This window comes from Ptychodera flava, chromosome 21 (genome assembly GCF_041260155.1).
Source record: "Ptychodera flava strain L36383 chromosome 21, AS_Pfla_20210202, whole genome shotgun sequence".
NCBI classification, from domain to species: domain Eukaryota; kingdom Metazoa; phylum Hemichordata; class Enteropneusta; family Ptychoderidae; genus Ptychodera; species Ptychodera flava.
The window spans coordinates 28,205,938-28,225,685 of NC_091948.1; the positions used below are offsets into that span (position 1 = coordinate 28,205,938).

The following is a 19,748-nucleotide window of genomic DNA, read 5'->3' on the forward strand; positions in this document are numbered from 1 at the left end:
GGGCAGACAGGCACAATACTGAAGGAACTTACTTCTGAAAAAGTAAGCATGAAACGGCAATAAAATGATGCATCCCCCGGGACAAACAAAGCCGGTGACCTCAATTTTTTTCTGCAGAAACCCTTGAGCACTTCCCCCTGTATACAAGCATATAAAAATTATCGAAGTCTAACATATATAACGATGTTTAAAACTACCCTGAAAATGGGTGGTTTCTGCCAAAATGCCTGGCAAGATAATGGTGCTGGCAGGCAATCTTTTGCAGGCACCTATTATGGGGCTATTTTCTACTGACTTTGCAGTAAAGCGTGATACAAACCCATTAGGAAAAGGGTTAATAGCTCCAATTATTACTGTAACAGATTTTTTTTCAAACACAGGGCTAAAATTAACTTTTTATTTGGTAGTCTGAATGGACAATAATTTTCAGAAACTGACATTCTGGTAGTCTGCGTACGCATTGTCAACAGTGGTTTCCTTCTAATCTTAGCAACATACATGTAGTAGAATAGCAAGCTATCCGAAACATGAAGTTGGGCATGTATATATCAGGATTGGTCCATGTTCATAACAGTGGTTACCAGATGGTAAGAATTTGAGTTATGATTGATAATACTTCCTTCTCAACAGCTCTGTGATTTGGATTGTTCTGTTCCTGTTTATGCAGAGACTATATGTTATCTCACACAGCCAATACATCACTTGAAAATACTGAAGCCCTATATGCAGATATTGTACAGAACATATCATTCTCTCCGTCAATGTGTCATATTGCAGCTAGCCACTTTTCTCTGCGTATCATCTCATGGATTGGAACTTTCTGAATACAGTTTCCTTTGCAATCTTCAAGGAATTGTGACTGACTATTTCATAATGAGGTTTCCTGATAAACTCACATACGCAGCTGAGCATTTTTACACCCTGGGGCTGTACTTTTGCATTCTAAGTAAATGATCTATAACAGATGATCATTCATCCTATCTTTTTTGTATAATATCAAAGTCAACTCATGTTGACCAGTCTAGTGCAGAATAATCAAATGGCATGAAAATTGAGAGTGGTAATGCAGTACTCTCACAGAGAATTGTTTTCAACATGGTATAAAAATAATGATATGTCATTTTGACTTGTTACAGTCTGTGTCTTCCTTTGCTCTATAAGACAATATATTATTACACAGAAAACATCAGCATGACATAAAACATGATAACTTGGAGTGTGTTTACAGCATTTTTTCAGCAACCATTGTTCTGAAATGCTTGTATGTAAGATTTCTGAGATCTAACGCATACTGTATAATAGAGGTTGTCAATCCTGTGTAGATGTATGTTATGTTTTCATGTTATGATATGTATGAACAGGCAGTAGTCCCATGAGACAACCATTTCTAGAAATGGTAGTCTGAAAATAAGTTTGGATTTTCTCGGGACATGGGGCTACCATTAATTTTGTGCCCTGTAACACATGCTGTCACCTTCATCAAATGCAAGACCTAATTCATATACACACAGATACACATATTTGAAAAACTGGACCACTGGTCAAAAATATTTAAGTTCCTTAGTGAGGCCCCTTATATAACATTTTTAATACCTATCATTTGCACTCAGAAAGCTGTCACATGTAGTATATGTATAGATAAATATGAATCTGATCTGAATAAACATTAGGGAAACTAGACCCTAAAGAGGTAAAAATCAACGTCATAGAAATGCCTAGATCTATGGAAAATATTTTACTAGCATGGAGGCCAAGAGATGTGTACATTGTCAGATTACTGGGGTAATGAACAAATGAACCTGAATTCCTTTGGTTTTTAGATGATATATACATTCAGACAGACCAAGTTGATTGAAGTCATAACATCCAAATTTAAAGTAGGTATTTTCTCCTGGTACCCAAATATGGCATATGAGCTTAGAGACAATTCAGCAACACTGGAACACAGTCATACTTTGACCTTGACACCATTTCCACACAAACATCACTTCACATTATCAAATATACTTGTCTATTACTTTGGCTGATGTGTTTTTCTTTCACTACTGCTCATAAGTGCCATGGACAAACAGTGAATCTGACACTTAGAGGGCTACATCTTTTCTATATCTGACTGAATTCACACTTTTCTCTCACGACTTCTCTTGCTATGTTTTTAAATCAACACTTACCACATAAATACAAAGTGTTATCTTGTGAAGCCTATTTACATTTTGCCATGATCAATATTCACTTGGAAAAACTACTGTCCCCATACTTCCCTGCAGCTTCCTTTCAAAAGTTGTTTTGATAGGAAAGGCTAGTATCCTATAGAAGTAACATTCAGTTGCATAAGAGGGTACAGTTGGGATCCTTTGAAAACATACCACTATGACACCCCCCCCCCCCACCTTCTACTGAAAGGGTGGGACCCTTGAAGTGCCTGTGCAAACAAAACCATTTTCATCTGTTACCCATAGGACACCTTCATAGGGCAATATACATACTATCACAATGGTAATGTACAAATACTGTAATTTCAAATTTGCAAATACATACACAGTGGAAACTGGTCAGCAAAGAACGATATAATCTGCATTTTAGGTTTGAGCAATGTAATTTTCTCAAAGAAATTGATTCACTGTGATGTCAGTGGACCAGTTTACTTGGTTTAATAGATTCTTATCTGAAGGTCACAGCAAGGTTATGTACTTTTGTGCACAGAAAGTGTTTACCAAGGTATGAGAAAGTTTATGTGACATTGTACAACTTCCATGAACTTCTGAAAGAAAAGTTCATAATAAAACAAACACAGACGTGTTTCCTTCTGAATTTTTACATTAAAATTATTCATTAATTGTGCAATACTAATAATATCATGATGGTGGACAAAATTAAAAGAAAATCTCACTACAAATGATTGAAAAGGCTTATGAATGCTGTCCATTATTGCCTTGCACTAACAAAAAGGTTAAAATCAAATCTCTTTTGTGTATTTATTTGATATTGACAATACCTCAAATTCTCTACAAGTCGCAATATGCCACACTTTTAGCAGTACTGCTGGCAGTATATTTGCATGCAGGTTTTTTGCATAATTTTCCGTCTCCAAACAAAATTTGGCAATGCATAGAAGGCATGTTTACAATGGAGAGATTACACCTCACTGTGGTTAACTTGAGGTTAAGTGTGATTGAAGAGAAATAGGCCAAACCCGGAATTCAAATCGACCACGGTACAAACAAAGCCATGTGCGCAACGCGCACAGACGTACGTGTATTTCCATACGCGTTTAGTACACATGTGGGTTTGTTTGTACCGGCATCACGTGATTATTTGGGCGTAGTGAGTATGTAGACCGGCGTACGCATCGCGTCCTTTTTATTCCGGAGTAGAACCATTGCTGTCTCAAAGGAGAGTTATCCATGACGTGGTCCCTCTAAGCTCCAGTTGTGAAATGATTACCATTACTGATGCCATAAGTTTTTGTTTATACCGGTGTTGATCCTTAAAACCTGCTGGTCATCGAGGATGGTTTTAAACTTAGGCCGAAATTTTTTGTACATTCACTTTCTACAATATTGACAAACCATCCTACATTGCTGTTCCCAGGCCTTGAGATATCCAGCTGCACATTGCATAATGTCCATATTACCTTAGAGCTGATAAGATTGCCAGACCAATGTGAACACTGAGGATGTTAATTTTTTTTTTTTTCAGCATTATCGTTTTTTTACCTGAAAATATCCAATCATTCTACCCTTGGTCACTTAAAAGGGCAACATATTTTTTAGTTGAATTTTGTATTTCAAATCAAAATAACGTGACTGGCAGTCAAGAAGACCCAAGGAGACCCCACAGACTTGCCCAAGTCAGTGGGCATATATATCAAAACAAAATAAATTAAAGGAATGGGCATAAATGTCAAAACAAAGTAAATTAAAGGAATGATGTCACATACAATACATGGAGGGATAAACATGAAACACACAGACTTGTGTATCTTGTACGGTTTGCATTGCTGTAAATAATCTATAATGATGTCAGGCCTTACAAATATGCATTGTAAAGGGGCAGGCAGAGTTTTCTGTAAGTTTTTCACAACCGTTGAATGATATACTGTTTTTCTTTATTATACCGATTACGGAAGTTTTATTTCAAGAACGATCAATATGGCAACTCAGTACCGTATACCATTGCAGTATGAATATTATGTCTGTGTCAGGTCTAGTTTCCTGATCTGTTTCTGTATACCCGTCCCTGGGATACCCATGCTCATCTAAAATCATGTCAAGCCAAGAAAACCACTCAAACCAAGTTTTGAGAATTATCAGCCGCAATTTCAGATTGTTTCTTTTGATAAAAGCAATCACATCATAAGCCCCAGGTATTTATCAATCATTTGCTCGCGTAGTGTGTTATGTCAACAGATGGCCAGTCTGCTTGGAACTCTTGTGGGTTTTTGCATGCTGCACCAGTTGTTGGGCAGTCAGTAATTAACTACAGCATACGGCTGAGAGAAAAGCTATGTGAATAGTGGGTCAGTCTAGCAAACTCACAGGAGGTGGCTACATACATAGCTGCATGCCATCACAGATGATGTACTCTGGTGAAACTTGATTCTCTGAAGGCCATAGGATTGAATGCCTCAGATTAATAACACGCTACAGTCACATGGTCTATAGTACTCCATGAATCCAAAAAAGGAGGACCAAGACTGCATTGGACGATGGGGGACTTGGAAATTATATTTTTTTAAAACTTTTACACCAGTTCAGTGCACAGATACTGAGAAAACAAACCCTAGAAAAAGTCTTTTTCTACGGTTTACACTGAGAAGGTAATACGTAGATTGGTAGAAACCTTGACATGCACAGTGCACATGTTGGCAAGCCAATCCATTTTGAGCCCTGTGACCCTCAACATACATTCATTGTTCTCTGTTGCTCACTGTTGAATCATGGAGCTAAAAGAGACTCATAGATTGTGACATCTATAATCCAATTTGAGGATAATGCATGAAGATATATTGCTGCAAGTCTACATAGTGGTTTCAAGATGGTATCTTTTTTGGATGGTCACTAAACTTAACCGCTATATGATAATGGGAAGCAGTTTTACAAAAAGAACAAATTTAACTTCAGGGGAGGAAACATGTTAAACTTCCTAAACAACTATAATGTACTGGTAGGCGTAGCAACAATGCTACGCCTACCAGTACATTATAGTTGTAGCATTGTTGTTCCTGGCATTTCACACAACTCATGATAATCATGGCATACATTATAAAAGACGTGAACTTCACAGAATTTTCTCTACGATAATGGGAAGCAGTTTTACAAAAAGAACAAGAAACATGTTAAACTTCTTAAACAACTATAATGTATGCCATGATTATCATGAGTTGTGTGAAATGCCAGGAACAACAATGCTACGCCTACCAGTACATTATAGTTGTAGCATTGTTGTTCCTGGCATTTCACACAACTCATGATAATCACGACATACATTACAAAAGACGTGAACTTCACAGAATTTTCACTACGATTTACAGAAGAGTTCTGCAATTTGAATAGCAATTTCAATAATACCACTGAAAGTTGCGATTTTTCTTTGAAATATAAAGAAATTAATGAAGAAGTATGAATGATTTTGGAGTAGGATAATCATAGAATCCAATGTGCGTCCATTATATTATATATATGGACCTTATACATGTCTGTTTTGTTTCCAGTCTCATGACCCTGCAACCTTCAGCTTCAGACAAGACGGGCTGTGCATCTGCTAGCCTAGACCCTATTTCTTCACTTTGGCCTCTGTGCCTCCGACCATACTCTGTCTAGTCTTGAGAGCAGTGATCAAGCTACCATGGTAAAAACGCTCATTTTCATGTGAATGGTCGCCAACAGAGATTGTGATGTCACTCGCATACGTCCTTTTCAAAGTCAATTACTCAAAATGTTGCTCTCATGATTGGCCTATGATTAAATAGGTGTTGCTAATTAATATTCATTATGCCATATAATGGCACAAGTTCTCTGGCTAGATGGGAAAATACGTAGAATAGCGTCCACATTACGCCCAACAGCACTCTTGTCGCAACTTTGTTCGGCGATATTTCGAAAAGTTTCCATCCAAATTACAAATTGCCAACACTCATCGACAACTTGGTTATTAGGGACTCACCATGACCAGAAATCCGCTTAAAATTCACTGAAATATCGCCTTTTTTCTAGCTTCAGCCGACATGACTACCCGGAGATGCTGTTTTGCTGGCATAAAACTGTTGTTCAAGGCTCTCTGCAGAACGTCACTACAGCGGTGACCTCTCCACTTATAAAAAACAAACCGAGTAATTCATGTGTGATATCGATGACCATCGTTTGTCCTATGGACATTGCCAGTCTCTCATAACTGAAATTAAACTTTAACTTGGGAAAAAAAATAGTTCAGTCCCGGGATGTGTGATTGTTCATGGGGCGCGGATGCCGGCCGTAATCTCTCAGTTTGTGTTTATAAGGCTATGCACAGAGAGTTGCAAAACCTTCACTTAATTTGGATCAGGGGCTAAATATTACTTCTGAAAACAAACGGTTCAACACTAAACCCAAGTAAATATTAGGCACCAAATCAAGATTGTGTGCAGAGTGGAATCGACTGATTTTGTCATATTAAATTTGCAGATTAAAGCGGCAATTTTCAATCCCAGTTTTTCGCATTAGTGGAGTTCTCCTCTGATTTCTATAACATTAATTTCACAAACTGATCTTAACCTTTCGTCACCTTTTGCTAATCCTGCAAACAGAGTTTATACAAGCGTTTGATTGACGGTCGGTTCAAATCGCCGTTGGTCATTGATTCCCCACCACAAACGCTCAAATTTCCTAAAAAATCGTCTTCTAGTCGCGTTAGAATTGGAATATAACCATAGAGTTCAATCGAAAGCAGCTTCGCGCTGACCGCTTGGCAGTCTGTGTTTTTGCGGCCGGAAAAAACTATAAATTAAGTGGCATTTTCTGGAGCGTGTGCCCGCGTGTTGCCTGTTTGATGTCCACTTACACAATGAACGCCGCCATAGCTTCGCTCCCTTTTAACCCTTTCACCCCCAGTTCCCTGTATACAGGTCCAACTTTACCATAGAAAACAATGGATTTGGGACAAACCATGGTGGTGAAAGGGTTAAAGGGGCTGCTCTGCCTTTAACTTCAACAGATTAAAAACTGTTGTTTCCTCTTCTCTTTATAGCTTCGTGGTTGAATGAACCTTAGGAAGGCCTCATAATTCATAGTGTTTACATAATCGCATACAGTTGGACAAACTTCAAGGACATTTCATATGGCAACTGCTAAGGTTGATAAGAAATCTGTCCCATGGTTAAAACAAAGCAAATAAATAAAAAAGTGATTTTTTCATGCAAACAGAATCACCAAGAATAATTATGCTGGCAATGATGGGTTGGAATATGGGAGCATGTGCCCAAGGGAGCTTGCAAGCCCTCTGAACCATGAGGTAGCACACAGCACATGATCTGTTTAACACCCCGACTCGCACAGAATTTTCAAAATTCCATAACTCACCTGGATCAACGATATGCTCTGGGTCGTGTACCCTGGACGGAACGGAATGTAATCCTAAACTTCTTCTCCAAAAAAGTTTCAAAAGGTTTACCGATTATTGGATACCTGACGGTACAAAAGATTGATGTGGGATCAGTTTATCAATATTCATTAGGCTGTCCCGCACAATATACATGGCGGCTGCGCATGCAGCCACGCTTTCGCATGTGCTATAGAGAGACATGGAGCCTTGACCAGTCTTGAAGCCCTTCATATAGCACATTCAATCTCGAACATGGGCTCTCTCCGTGTCAGATCAAGCGTATTTGTCACAGCTAAAGTTGCCAATTTAAATGCTTTGCAAACTATAATGCAAACATTCCGGTTTTACACGTAAAATACGTCACAAAAAGCTTTTTAAGCTGGCACGTTCACGGAAGATGCAAATGGCACATGCATATGCAGCTTCTCCTCAGATCTCGTATCTCCCACGAGCATGGAGCACATTCGTTTCCTCGATTGGGCACCTTTAAGATTCCATTACAGAATTAACACAATCATTAAATGACAAAAGAAGGTATTAACCTTAAGTTTCCACCCGAAATGCGGTCGCCGTCGACGTATCACAGCAGTAGAAGCCAAGCAAATGCAGAGGATCCCAACCTCACGCTTTTGTAGTCCCTCTGAAGCTTGGAGAAGGGATCTGGTCATGTGATTCTTGTTATGATGTCATGCTCATAAACATGGCTGACAGCTGAAGTCGGAAGGCATGTCCTCCTCTCTCTGCAACTTGGCGTCGGCGTAAGTATCGTGACAGTAAGCTATCTGAGAATCCTAGCTATTATGTAGACTGTTTTGTTTAGGTACTCAACTTAACTTGATACATTAAGATTTTGATGCCAGGCTTGTCCACAGTTGCGTACGCCTCTGGAGGTCTCGTACTCACGCTCCCGACGCTACGCAGGGTCTTGTAACCCAACTGTGGCCATGACTTCTTATCTGATCATTAATCATCATCGAACGCGCGACCAACAATTTCAGAGTTGGCTTGTTTTAGTGTCGACGTACAGTTAACCACATTTGCAAGGAACTGACCGCACAGTTTCGAAGCGCGAGAAAGGATGCATATTTCTCTCGGTTTTTGTTCAATAAGAGGGAGCCGTTCCAGCAGATAGCCTCAGCTCAGGTTCCACCACAGGACCATGACCATTGACCGCACGGCTTTCCCTGAGCGCGTGCGCACGGTCATCAATCATTGTTAGTTCTGAGTAGCTATAGATTAGTAGTTACAATAGAAGTGTCAGCCTATCCGAAAGTGATGCGAAAACGGAACCTTGATACTTTGGGTCTTCAACTTGTCTCCGAAGTGGGAAGACTGAAGATTAGTGGACACAGAGATATTTGTTTGAGTTGTTTATCGTAACCTAGGGAGTACACTCATACCATCACTCCCCATCAGAGCTCCCTAAGGAAATGCCTTTTAGTTCACAATCAAGGGCGGGTCCACTAATCTTTAGTCATCACTCAGTGGCTACCTTTGTTTATTATGTAACAGAGAATTCCGACAACATAAAAAATCTCTCTGAGATCCTCTGAAACAGAACATACCAAATGTCTCAATGGATGTTATACAGTTATGTCAATTCTGGGTTGAACAAAATATGAGTAAACACATTACCCCCTGGCATTATTATTATCTGTATGGCGTCATAAATTATATGATTCCAGTGGACCGGTTCGGGAGTTTTGACACCTGCATGAGCAAGCATTTAGAATGCACTTAAATTGATTCATCTTTGGAGAAGTCCATGACTAATGCAAACTCAAATCACAGTACTGTACCTCCCGACAGACTGCTAAAATGCACCTCACTAGTGTTCAGGGACAGGTCACATATCATATGGGGGGGGTCAATCATAAATACAAAAATTTGTGGAGGGAAGGATGTTAAAGAAACATATTGATAGCCTATAAATATGATTAACCTCTTCATCCCAATTTCCTGTAAGTATAAGGTTCATGAATTAATCACCATTAATAACAGTGGGTTTGGGAGAAGCCAACATGAGACTTGCAAGGACATCAACCTTTCACTGTACCTTAGAAGTGTTTGGCTCTGGCGATGCCCTGCCTCTGTAGAGAGATAACCACCAAAGTTGATCACTCCATACATACATATAAGGTTACCTTTCATCCCTATTAGTCTCTAAAGCTTTGGTGAAACTTTCACTCACAGGAAATGAGAGGGAAAGAGTACAAGTATAAATAGCATGGTTTTAGCACTCCGGTTTTAGCCCTTCTGTTTTATCATTCAAGCTTATATGTACGAGAACAATAGACTGCGAAGTTAATGAAAATCTTACAGCCTGACCAGTGTTCATTCTAGGACGTAAAAACAAGGGCCACTTTGGGCCCTACTCCTGTCCCAAGGGGGCCATTTTATAAAATTGGGGGCCGTCATGATCACACATGTAAAACCCTTGAATTTTCTGCTGAAAATACCAGTCAAGAAAAGGAGAATACTAGAGATCGGGCCATCTGTAACCAACGAAGCCTACAGCTAAGTTGTGCTCCATATACGCAACAGGCCCAACAATGGCAGCAGCAAACTAACCGTTTGGTTTGATTCAATTGTTTACGTAACTTATGTGATGAATTATTGATGTTGGACTTAAACAACTGCACAAATTACTACGGACTGTGATTTTGACTGGAAACGGATCATGATCAAAGCTTAGCACACCGGTAGGATTTCTCCGAGTGGCCCCCGATTTGCACTGGTCGACAATTATCACACTGATACAACACGAGAGTGTAACCCGTACGACCTACATAAAGTGATTGATACATCAACTTTTATACATAACTTGTATGTATTAGCAAATTTACGATCATTGGTTCTGATCTGGCTACACCATTGCCCCTACATCAGTCCTTTTTACCCAGCTAATTCCTATGCACCACCATATATGCCGTAGTGTGCAAAGGTCGAAGGGTAACTGAATCGTTTAACATGGCACACTATGACTGAGGTAATGACCTTCGGGGAGCTACGTAAATGTATGAACTAAGTGAACTCAGCGTGATCGACCGACCCATTCATAAAATGTTGCGCCCTTGGTGGCGCATCAAAGGTAGAAATGAGGGCCATTCGAGATTTTTTGCGCAAATTGCGCAATGGCGCGTCCTAGAATTAACTCTGCCTGACACATACTGGTAGTATGTGTCTACAGATGCACATGCACTGTACCATACACATCACATGAAATAAGTGTGACTATAGTAATTACATAATTGCATATCTCAGATCAGGAATCCTTGGTCAATGTGACATGGTCATTCAACAGTGGGAGGTCTTATAATGCAAGGTTGCACATGCATGAACTTTCTGTTAAATTTTGATTTTGATTTTCAAAAGTTAGAATGAACAACACTGTGACTATAAGTTGGCACATGTTCTATAATGATAACTCTGATTCTCTGCAGCAAGTTTTGTTTCAACGAAAGTTGACAGATGTAGGATTATATCAGCAGTCTTTGTGGAGGGTGCAGGTTTAATTCAAGTCAAGGCATTATAATTTGTATTCTCAATAAACAGATGAGGAGAAATTAATTATCAGCTGAACATACCTTGGATGTTTATATAGTCATGCAGTCACAGACTTATCCATATTATACAGTTTTCCGATGTAACAATAATCAAGGTCTCTCCTGCCCTCTATGTGACCCTTTCAAGATTTTCCGTTTTGCTGACTATACTTGAAAATCCTTAGGCATCTTTTGGGCTGAAATCCTTATATGTAGTTATAGGTTCACTATCTTTGGTCCTTCATGACCTATTTCCAAGACATTCATTTTGTAACAGATTCAAATTACTGATGTGAGTCAATCGTCAAAAGAGGTTCTGGTATAATAGAATGCAGCACTGTGTTTGCCAGTTTTTGTGTATTTAAGAGACACATTGTCTGGTTCTGGTATGGTTGTCATAGAAACCATTATCACTAGCTAACATAGAGTACATATGTAAACCACTATTTAGAGCTGATTGGTGAGGTATCTGCATATGTCTGTTCATGTTGCAAATTTTCTTTTTATCTTATTATTTTTGTGCATGAGTGTCAGGAAAAGTAAATGCTCTTGTAAAACAAACCCTGAATTTAAAATGTTTCAGTGAATGTCAAGGATTAGTAAACCCTTCTTTTGCTGCACTACAAGATTTTCAGTTTCCTGTACAGGGCATTGACTCACAAGAGACTATTTCTTGTAGATTCCAAACATACAATTATTCAAATAGGTATCAGTTTGAATACCAATATTATATCTGATTGCTCAAGATCTTGTAACAGGTTGGATACCAGACTTCATATGATGCTTGACTTCCATCTTCAGGCTTGGTGGCAACTGTGTGTTTCAACCTCTCAGTCAATACAGTCCAAGAAACTGATAGACACTCTGACTCATCAAAAATACAAAAACAATTAAAAATATAAGAAGTACCCAAAGAGAATAACTTTTTACTTGCAAGTTTCTCAAATCTTTCATAATAATGAGCATTGCCTGAATCCATATTTATAAATACTCAATTGCATTATAATGTTAATCATAGTAATATCCAGTCATGTCTTTCATGTGTTCTTTTGCAATTAAAGAGACTACAGTTGATGCAAAACTTGTTCACTTACGACATAAACACAGTCAAATCAGTCAGAGCTTTAGGGGTCATTATCTTCCCTAAAGAGTGATGTCAGATGTTCTGAAAAGTGTGAATACACCTATTGAATCACCTGACATAGCAATCTGCAAATTGTTTATACTGTCCCCAGGAATGCATGCTTAAAGTACAGATTGGCAATTCTGTATTCTATCTTTTGTTCAGATTGCTATATTCCAGAATGAAAAGCACTGATTGTTGCATCGTCCATTGAACCCAAGTTATGAACACAATCATATTTTACAAAGCAGCAAGTATTTGAGCAATTGTACTATCATTTCTGATTAATAGTTCTCTTTATCTGTTCCTTTTTAGATGCTCATCAATGATCTGACTGAAGATGAATACCAACAAAACAGGTTGGTGTGGTGAGAATAATGACGATGGTCTTTGTGGTGATGAGTCTGAAGATGATGATTGGGAAGAGCAATCATCTAACTCACTGGTGGCCAAGTCAGCTTTTGCATCATCTTGCAAAGAGATAAGATCTCCAAACAAGAAACAAAGGATTATAGATTTTAAAAATGGTAAGTTTTATAGAAACTTTAGAATTAGTGACACAAGTCATACAGCTACCAGACTAAGTGGCCCAAGAATGCTCATGACATTATAAAGATGAATGGCCTCAGGTTAGGCGGTGTGCCTGACAGGACAACAGGACAAACAAAACAGATGTGTCAACAATGCTACAATCATCTTACCCTAGCCATACAGCATCTGGTGATGTAGTACTAGTAGGGCCATGTCTGTCATGTTCTATTTATATTAATCTGTCTGTTTCCATGTAGAAACTATCAGAATTGAGATGGTTCTTTACCATCAATGGCCAACACACTCAGGTCTGTTGGCTCAGAGTGAATGAATTGCTGTCTTTGGAATCAGTTCTGATTTTCCCAGGTATTGTGTAAACTGACAGATTAAAACCAATACATCATGTGATGTAGGAAAGGTTGTCACAAGTTGTGTTTGAGCCTGTGGCCTATATCAGTAATTATCACTGTTGATAACATTTCCGATAAAATGTAGTAGATCATGAATATCCTTGAAATAATACTGTTGCTTGTGTTATTACATAATCCAAGGCATCATCAAATGCAATGATAGTGGTATAGCCTAGACCCTATTCTCCGCTTTTGGCTCTTCACACTCCACCTAGCCCCGAGATCCACTTTTAGCGCTGTAGAATGCAAAACAGCTCATTTGAAAGTGAATGGTCTCCAGTGGAGACGATGATGTCACTGGCATCCCTTTGAAAGTCAATCAGTCAAAATGTTCCTCTCATGATTGGTCTGTGATTAAATGGGTGTTGCTCATTAATATTCATTATGCCATATAATGGCTTATGTTCTCTGGCTAGTTAATGAGCCACACCCATTTAATCATTTGCCTATCATGAGAGTGACTGATTAACTTTCAAAGAGACGCCATTGACATCATCGTCTCTACTGGAGACCATTCACTTTCAAATGAGCTGTTTGCATTCTATGGCTCTGAAAATGGATTACGAGGCTAGGCAGGAGTGTGGATGAAGGTCAAAAGCGGAGAATAGGGTCTACATTATGATGATGGGTATGTCACTTCTTGCATAGAAAGCCTTGTGTACGGAATCTGAATGAATCAGCTTGTTCCAGCTACTCAACTGATAGAATGTTTAGCGAGACTACTGTGTAAACAGAGTGGGAATTGGTATATCCTGTTTGAGACCTGTATTTATCCCAGTGCTTCAAGGATCAGGAAGATTTTACATGCTGCAGTGTCTTTCTATCAGCACATGTTTTGATATTCAAAATTTTCCAATTGTATGTCTACTAAATTACCTAGAGCCTCTGTATTCCCTACACTGAAAAGTCAAGTGTGTCCATCAACATTTCTGATAACAGCAATTTCAACCACAGTCAAAAGATAAATATTGTAACAATATGGTTCTGAAGGGGCAGTGTTTCATCTAGAGAGGGCGACGGGGGGATTCCCCCTCTGTTGACATGCTGGCACCCCCTAGTAATTTGTCAAGTGGGGACCAGCCCCCCATGAAATAGTACGAGTCACATGGTAGAGATACAAGTAGAACATATGAACTGGTGAAATCCCCCCTAACTTTTCTGGTAAAGGGGGAAAATCCCCCCTGTTGATGCCATCCTGGATGAAACACTGAAGGGGTGTAGATTTAATAAAGTGCATTTTAAATTTTGGTCCAGAATACTGGTAATTTAAACCACCTTCATCACATGATCAAAGATATGTTTGTAATTTGATATTTGGATTCATGTGACAGTATATTTTGCTATGTTACTTCAGTGGATATTTGCCAAATTGGCAAGTGTCTGTACATTTACCTGCAGTCATACGGTATCAGTTGCTCAGTATGTTATATTTGAAGAGCTGACATATGAAAATCAACTAATTAATTACATCCTATACTAATTAATTAGATCCTATATTCTACTCACAAGGTCATATCAAGCATGTTCTTGTATATTGAAGCTCATGCAGTCAGGACCATTTGGATTGAGGATAATAAAGAAAGGTTCTATCACATTTGTTTCAGAAAAAAACAATGTCCTTGTTATTATCTGAAATAAAACTTTTCTTTTGATTAATGGAAGTTGTTTTGTTTTGACAATGAACTTAGCATGCTTGATTAAAATAGTAAGCCATTGTACAGTTTGTTTAGCAGATCTGTTGCCTGTGTGTATTTGATATGTTCATAGACACATATTCCAAGAAAATTAACTTTGTTATCTTGACAATGTAACACAGGCTCGATCTAACTAAAGTAATTTTGTGTGTATTTCAGAGAGAGACATCTTGGTCACCAAGTCCGACCACAGACGTACTATAGTACATATCGATGTTGATTGTTTCTATGCTCAAGTGGAGATGTTGAGGAATCCAAGTCTGAAAGATAAACCTCTAGGTAAGGCACTCAAGCTGTACAAAATTACATGTCTACTTCAGATGAAAGTGGAGCTTCCAATAGATCAGGGTTTGTTTTGCCGAATAAAATCTGCCAACCTACCCTCTTACTAAAGATAATTATCCAGTTGTTTTGATAGTTGCTTTGTAAGCCTTGTAGATTTGGTAGATCCTCTGGAGGTTGTTATATGCACAATTTTTCTTACATTGTAATACAATTTGCTTCTGTTTATGTATGTATGAGTACATATACCAGGTACCGGTATATAGCATTTAGAATTCATCAGCATTTATCATTACATGTATGTCAGTAATCAGCATATTTGTGTATATACCCATTTATACAAAACAGCATGTTTTTAAACACTGTATGCACATGTATATGTACGTGTATCTGTGTCGATGTATATTTATGATAAAGTTACCAATTTTGTACCGCTTTCGGTATTGTTGTAATTTTTGTAAACAAGTGCTGTAGGGCAGCATGGATCAGTATGATTTGACATTAAGATATATATATTTTGGTGACTTTCAACCTATTTTCATCCATGATTTTCTATACATACATTTTTGAAATGCTCACACAACTTGAGCTGTTTCAGTTCATGCCCATGTTAATTTTCAGGCACAGGGTTAGTCATTGGATAACATACGGTAGTTCAGTAACCAACCCAAAATCGTCCTAAAATTTGGATGACCTTTGACCTGCTGTTACCAATACAAGTATCTATAAATATGGGCCTTGGTATTCAGTAGGATGAAGTGCCCCTTTTTAACTATTACATTTTTGGCTTTACTAACCCTTTGAGTACTGCAGTTTTTCCCACCAAAATTGTTATGCATATGTTTTCCAATTTTGATGAATTTTTTTTCCAGATTTTTTTTGATAAATTTTGACCAAATGAACATAACATTTTATTTGCAACAGTTTTTGACCAAAATTAGGGAAAGTCTGAACCAAAAATAGTTTCAAATTGAAAAAAAAATTGTCTATATGAAATTCATAAGTGCGACAAAAATCAACTTTGGCACTCAAAGGGTTAATGTCAAGGCACCTCGTTGGGTGAATTTTCTATCAGATTCAAACTCTCAACATATGCGGTATCTGTACCCACCTTAATGTTGAAGAGAAATTGTCCAGGCAACTATAGGAAGGCCAGTATTTGCATGACTTTGTTAGTAACAATATATATGTTCAAAATTTTACATAACATGTAAAATGGGTTTTCTTATCCCAATGTGTATTGTGCATGCAGACTTCCTTCTTATTCTTTCACAGTCAAGTACCTCATTAAATATGTGCATGTCTAATTTTGGACAAGGCAACATGGCTGAGTATAAATAACCCAAAGTTGTTCCAAAGTTGTTGACCTCTTGACCTACCAGTATGATAGTTTTGCATTTATCAGCGTCTTTAAAAGCTACAAACAGGTATTTGGTGGTCTAAGGCATTATGTTTAGCTCATAATATCATTTGTGGTAATCTAATTCAATGTTTGTACTTTAAATCTGATCAAACTTGAATACCAAGACATTATTGACACAGTTTTTTTAAGTTAGAAATTTGCAACATCTTGTTTTTGAGTATGTTTTTTTACTTTTTTTGGTGAAAATTGTTTTTTTAGAATTTTAGATTTGTTATGTATGTGCCCTGTTTTTCTTGCAATTGCTACAGCTGTCTTACAATATTTTCTGGTACATAGTAAAGATTGATTTTGATTTGATTTTCTTATTCAGACATCTAATAGGAAGTAGCGTTATAGAGCAAATAAGATTCTTTTCATTGAACTTCTCTTGTGGCCATGAAATGTATCTAGAAAATGTCTTCCTTTGTAGCTTTAAAAATGTACCTTCTCTTGACACATTGCTCATGTATTTACTCTACAGATCAAATTTTATTGATTTTCAGGTATCCAACAGAAGTATCTGCTCGTCACATGTAACTATGTTGCCAGAAAATATGGCGTCACAAAACTCATGGGAATCAAAGATGCTCTTGAAAAATGTCCACAGCTTGTAATTGTGAAAGGTGAAGACCTTACACACTACAGGGAAGTCTCTTATAAACTGACAGGTGGGTGTGTCACTTCATACACACCACTTTCAGTTTTGCTGCTACTTGTGGTGTAGTGAGAACAGTTTTGAGAAAAGTACATGATTTGTTTCAAAAATATCATGTACATAATTATGCTAATTGCTTTACTGTTTTAGATTGCAAGTATTACAAAATTTGAATGTGATGTTAATGAGTAAATGTATGTTTTGGTTCTGCTTTGAGTTTATGGACATTGTATAGCACTCTTTCAGAATGGCTTGTCACTTACGATACTTTGATAGCAATATTTACCACTTTTGTAATAGTTCAACTGCGAGAATAAGAAACACATGTATTGCTAATTCTATCATTAATGCAGCTTCATTAATGATTTACTGTGATTTGACTTTTTGAGTGCGATGCGGTGTCAAATAGCCGATCAATAACTCATCTCATTAGTCACTTTCGTATCACAGTGAAAATTATTAGATTGCAATGCTTCAATTACAGAAAAAAGTTTTTGATAGATATATCTGTTGATTTTGTATTTGTTTCTATTTACAGGGATGCTCAACGGAAAGTAGACGATGAGATTAAATGATACCTTACTCAATTACTAATTTACATCAGACACTTTATTTCTAAAACTACACTAGTACCTCACAATATTGCTTGCGAGCGGCAAGTTCTCAAAGACAAGAATAACAAATACCAGACCTAAATGATTCCTTAACATAACAGTCGCTTGCCTGCTTCTCTGCCGACATGAGTGCCTTATCTCTTTCCACTGGTTTATTGCCGTAATTTTATACCACCATACTAATTACACAGCGACAAAAAGACAACTGTAGTCCTTGCTGAAATGAACGTCATCGCCGGGGTAGACCGGCCGACGCGGACGCGATGTTGAGTACTGAGCAGTCGTCACGAGTTCAAACAAATTGATTTTTTTTTCAAAATGACTACTATACTGTAACAGTGGACACACTTTGTAACAAGTTCACGACCTCTGAACGTCAAACTATTAAAAGTATCAATCTAAACACTTTGTTGCAAAATCACAATACGCTCTGCTAATGTGTCTGACGAAAAAGATCTATAAATTATGCTGATCCGATTGGGTCAAAGATCAGAGAGCGCCTAGCATTCAAGTCAAGGGTTCAGAAGCTGTTTCACTCAAAATGATCAAAACCAATTTTGCAACATACGTAGCTAGAAAATAAACTTTTTGAAAGGCTAGCCAGGCATGCACGCAAGTTGTTTTTACATGTGACTAATTTGTACTGCGTAAGCTGCACTGTATATAAGCTAGTTAGGGAGTACTGACAATACCCAGTTCGAACAAATTTGTTGCTTTCACTTTCGTATATACTTCACTTTTGGAAGATGCATTCACGAATATATTTGAGATCGCCCTCCTAAATAAAAAATACTATTCACTCTTACAAGTCCTAAATAAAAAATACTATTCACTCTTACAAGGTTTAGGTGCCATCGACAATCGCGTCAATGGTGTTTATTTTGGTAACCTAAAGGCCTCTTAGTAAAGATTTTATCATCAAAAGTTGTACCAAATTGACAAAACACGTGTCACTGCTAATGTCACAGACCGTCACCGCTATGGCAGAGCTAGATTCCCCGCGAGAAATACTTTTTATACTTCTTCAGCAAGAACTACAGTTGTCTTTTTGTCGCTGTGTAATTAGTATCGTGGTATAAGATTACGGCAATAAACCAGTGGAAAGAGATAAGGCACTCATGTCGGCAGAGAAGCAGGCAAGCGACTGTTATGTTAAGGAATCATTTAGGTCTGGTATTTGTTATTCTTGTCTTTGAGAACTTGCCGCTCGCAAGCAATATTGTGAGGTACTAGTGTAGTTTTAGAAATAAAGTGTCTGATGTAAATTAGTAATTGAGTAAGGTATCATTTAATCTCATCGTCTACTTTCCGTTGAGCATCCCTGTAATTGATGTTTATCAATAATACAGTGCAGTCATCTCTCGTCACAGAACTTCTGCAGCAGTATACGCCATTGGTAGAGAGACTCGGATTTGATGAGAACTTTCTAGATATCACCGACATTGTGGATAGGAAACTCCTGACAAAGAATTCAGATGAAGCATTTGAAGTGGTTGGACATGTGTATGGAGAAAACCAACTAACTTCAGGTCAGTAGGACAGTTTGTTAGAGACATGGAGCTTCTGAAGTAGGGGAATGTCAAGGACAGGTCAGTTTGAGGTCAGCAAGGTGATAGTGTGTCAACACAAAGGACCAATTATACTAAATGTTGCAGTGCCTGGCCATGTGCACTATACAATTCTGCCAGTCATAGATTATAGGCAGTAAATCTGCTAAAGGTAATGTCTGTGACTTTTCTCAAGCAAAACGTACCATGTGACAACTAAACGCAACTTTACTTTGTCATTACTGCAATGCTGTTCAGTGTTATTATAGAAGGCTTTTCTGGAAATGTCATTCTTGATCTGACTTGTACCCAGCCCCCTTTCCAATTCGGTTCACAAACTTTTTTTGACTATATATATGATCATATA

The 19,748-nt window shown here is 37.9% G+C and overlaps 2 protein-coding genes across 3 annotated transcripts in view; one reads left to right on the plus strand and one right to left on the minus strand.

Moving 5' to 3' along the window:
- LOC139121922 (zinc finger protein 493-like) overlaps positions 1-8,258 on the minus strand; it is a 27,711-nt gene extending 19,453 nt beyond the window's left edge. Inside the window, exons 1-2 of the mRNA XM_070687244.1 lie at positions 8,121-8,258; positions 7,557-7,661 (exon numbers count right to left, since the gene is read on the minus strand). The gene's annotated coding sequence lies outside the window, so the exon portion shown is untranslated. The remainder of the gene's footprint in view (positions 1-7,556; positions 7,662-8,120) is intronic.
- The window catches only part of LOC139121923 (DNA polymerase iota-like), a 22,136-nt gene continuing 10,582 nt past the window's right edge, over positions 8,195-19,748 (plus strand). The window contains exons 1-5 of one of the 2 annotated variants that reach the window (XM_070687246.1): positions 8,195-8,336; positions 12,562-12,773; positions 15,041-15,160; positions 17,069-17,233; positions 19,184-19,363. In XM_070687246.1, the coding sequence (XP_070543347.1) occupies positions 12,587-12,773; positions 15,041-15,160; positions 17,069-17,233; positions 19,184-19,363 (652 nt within the window). In that variant the 5' untranslated portion in view covers positions 8,195-8,336; positions 12,562-12,586. The remainder of the gene's footprint in view (positions 8,337-12,561; positions 12,774-15,040; positions 15,161-17,068; positions 17,234-19,183; positions 19,364-19,748) is intronic. The other variant, XM_070687247.1, reaches the window with a different exon arrangement.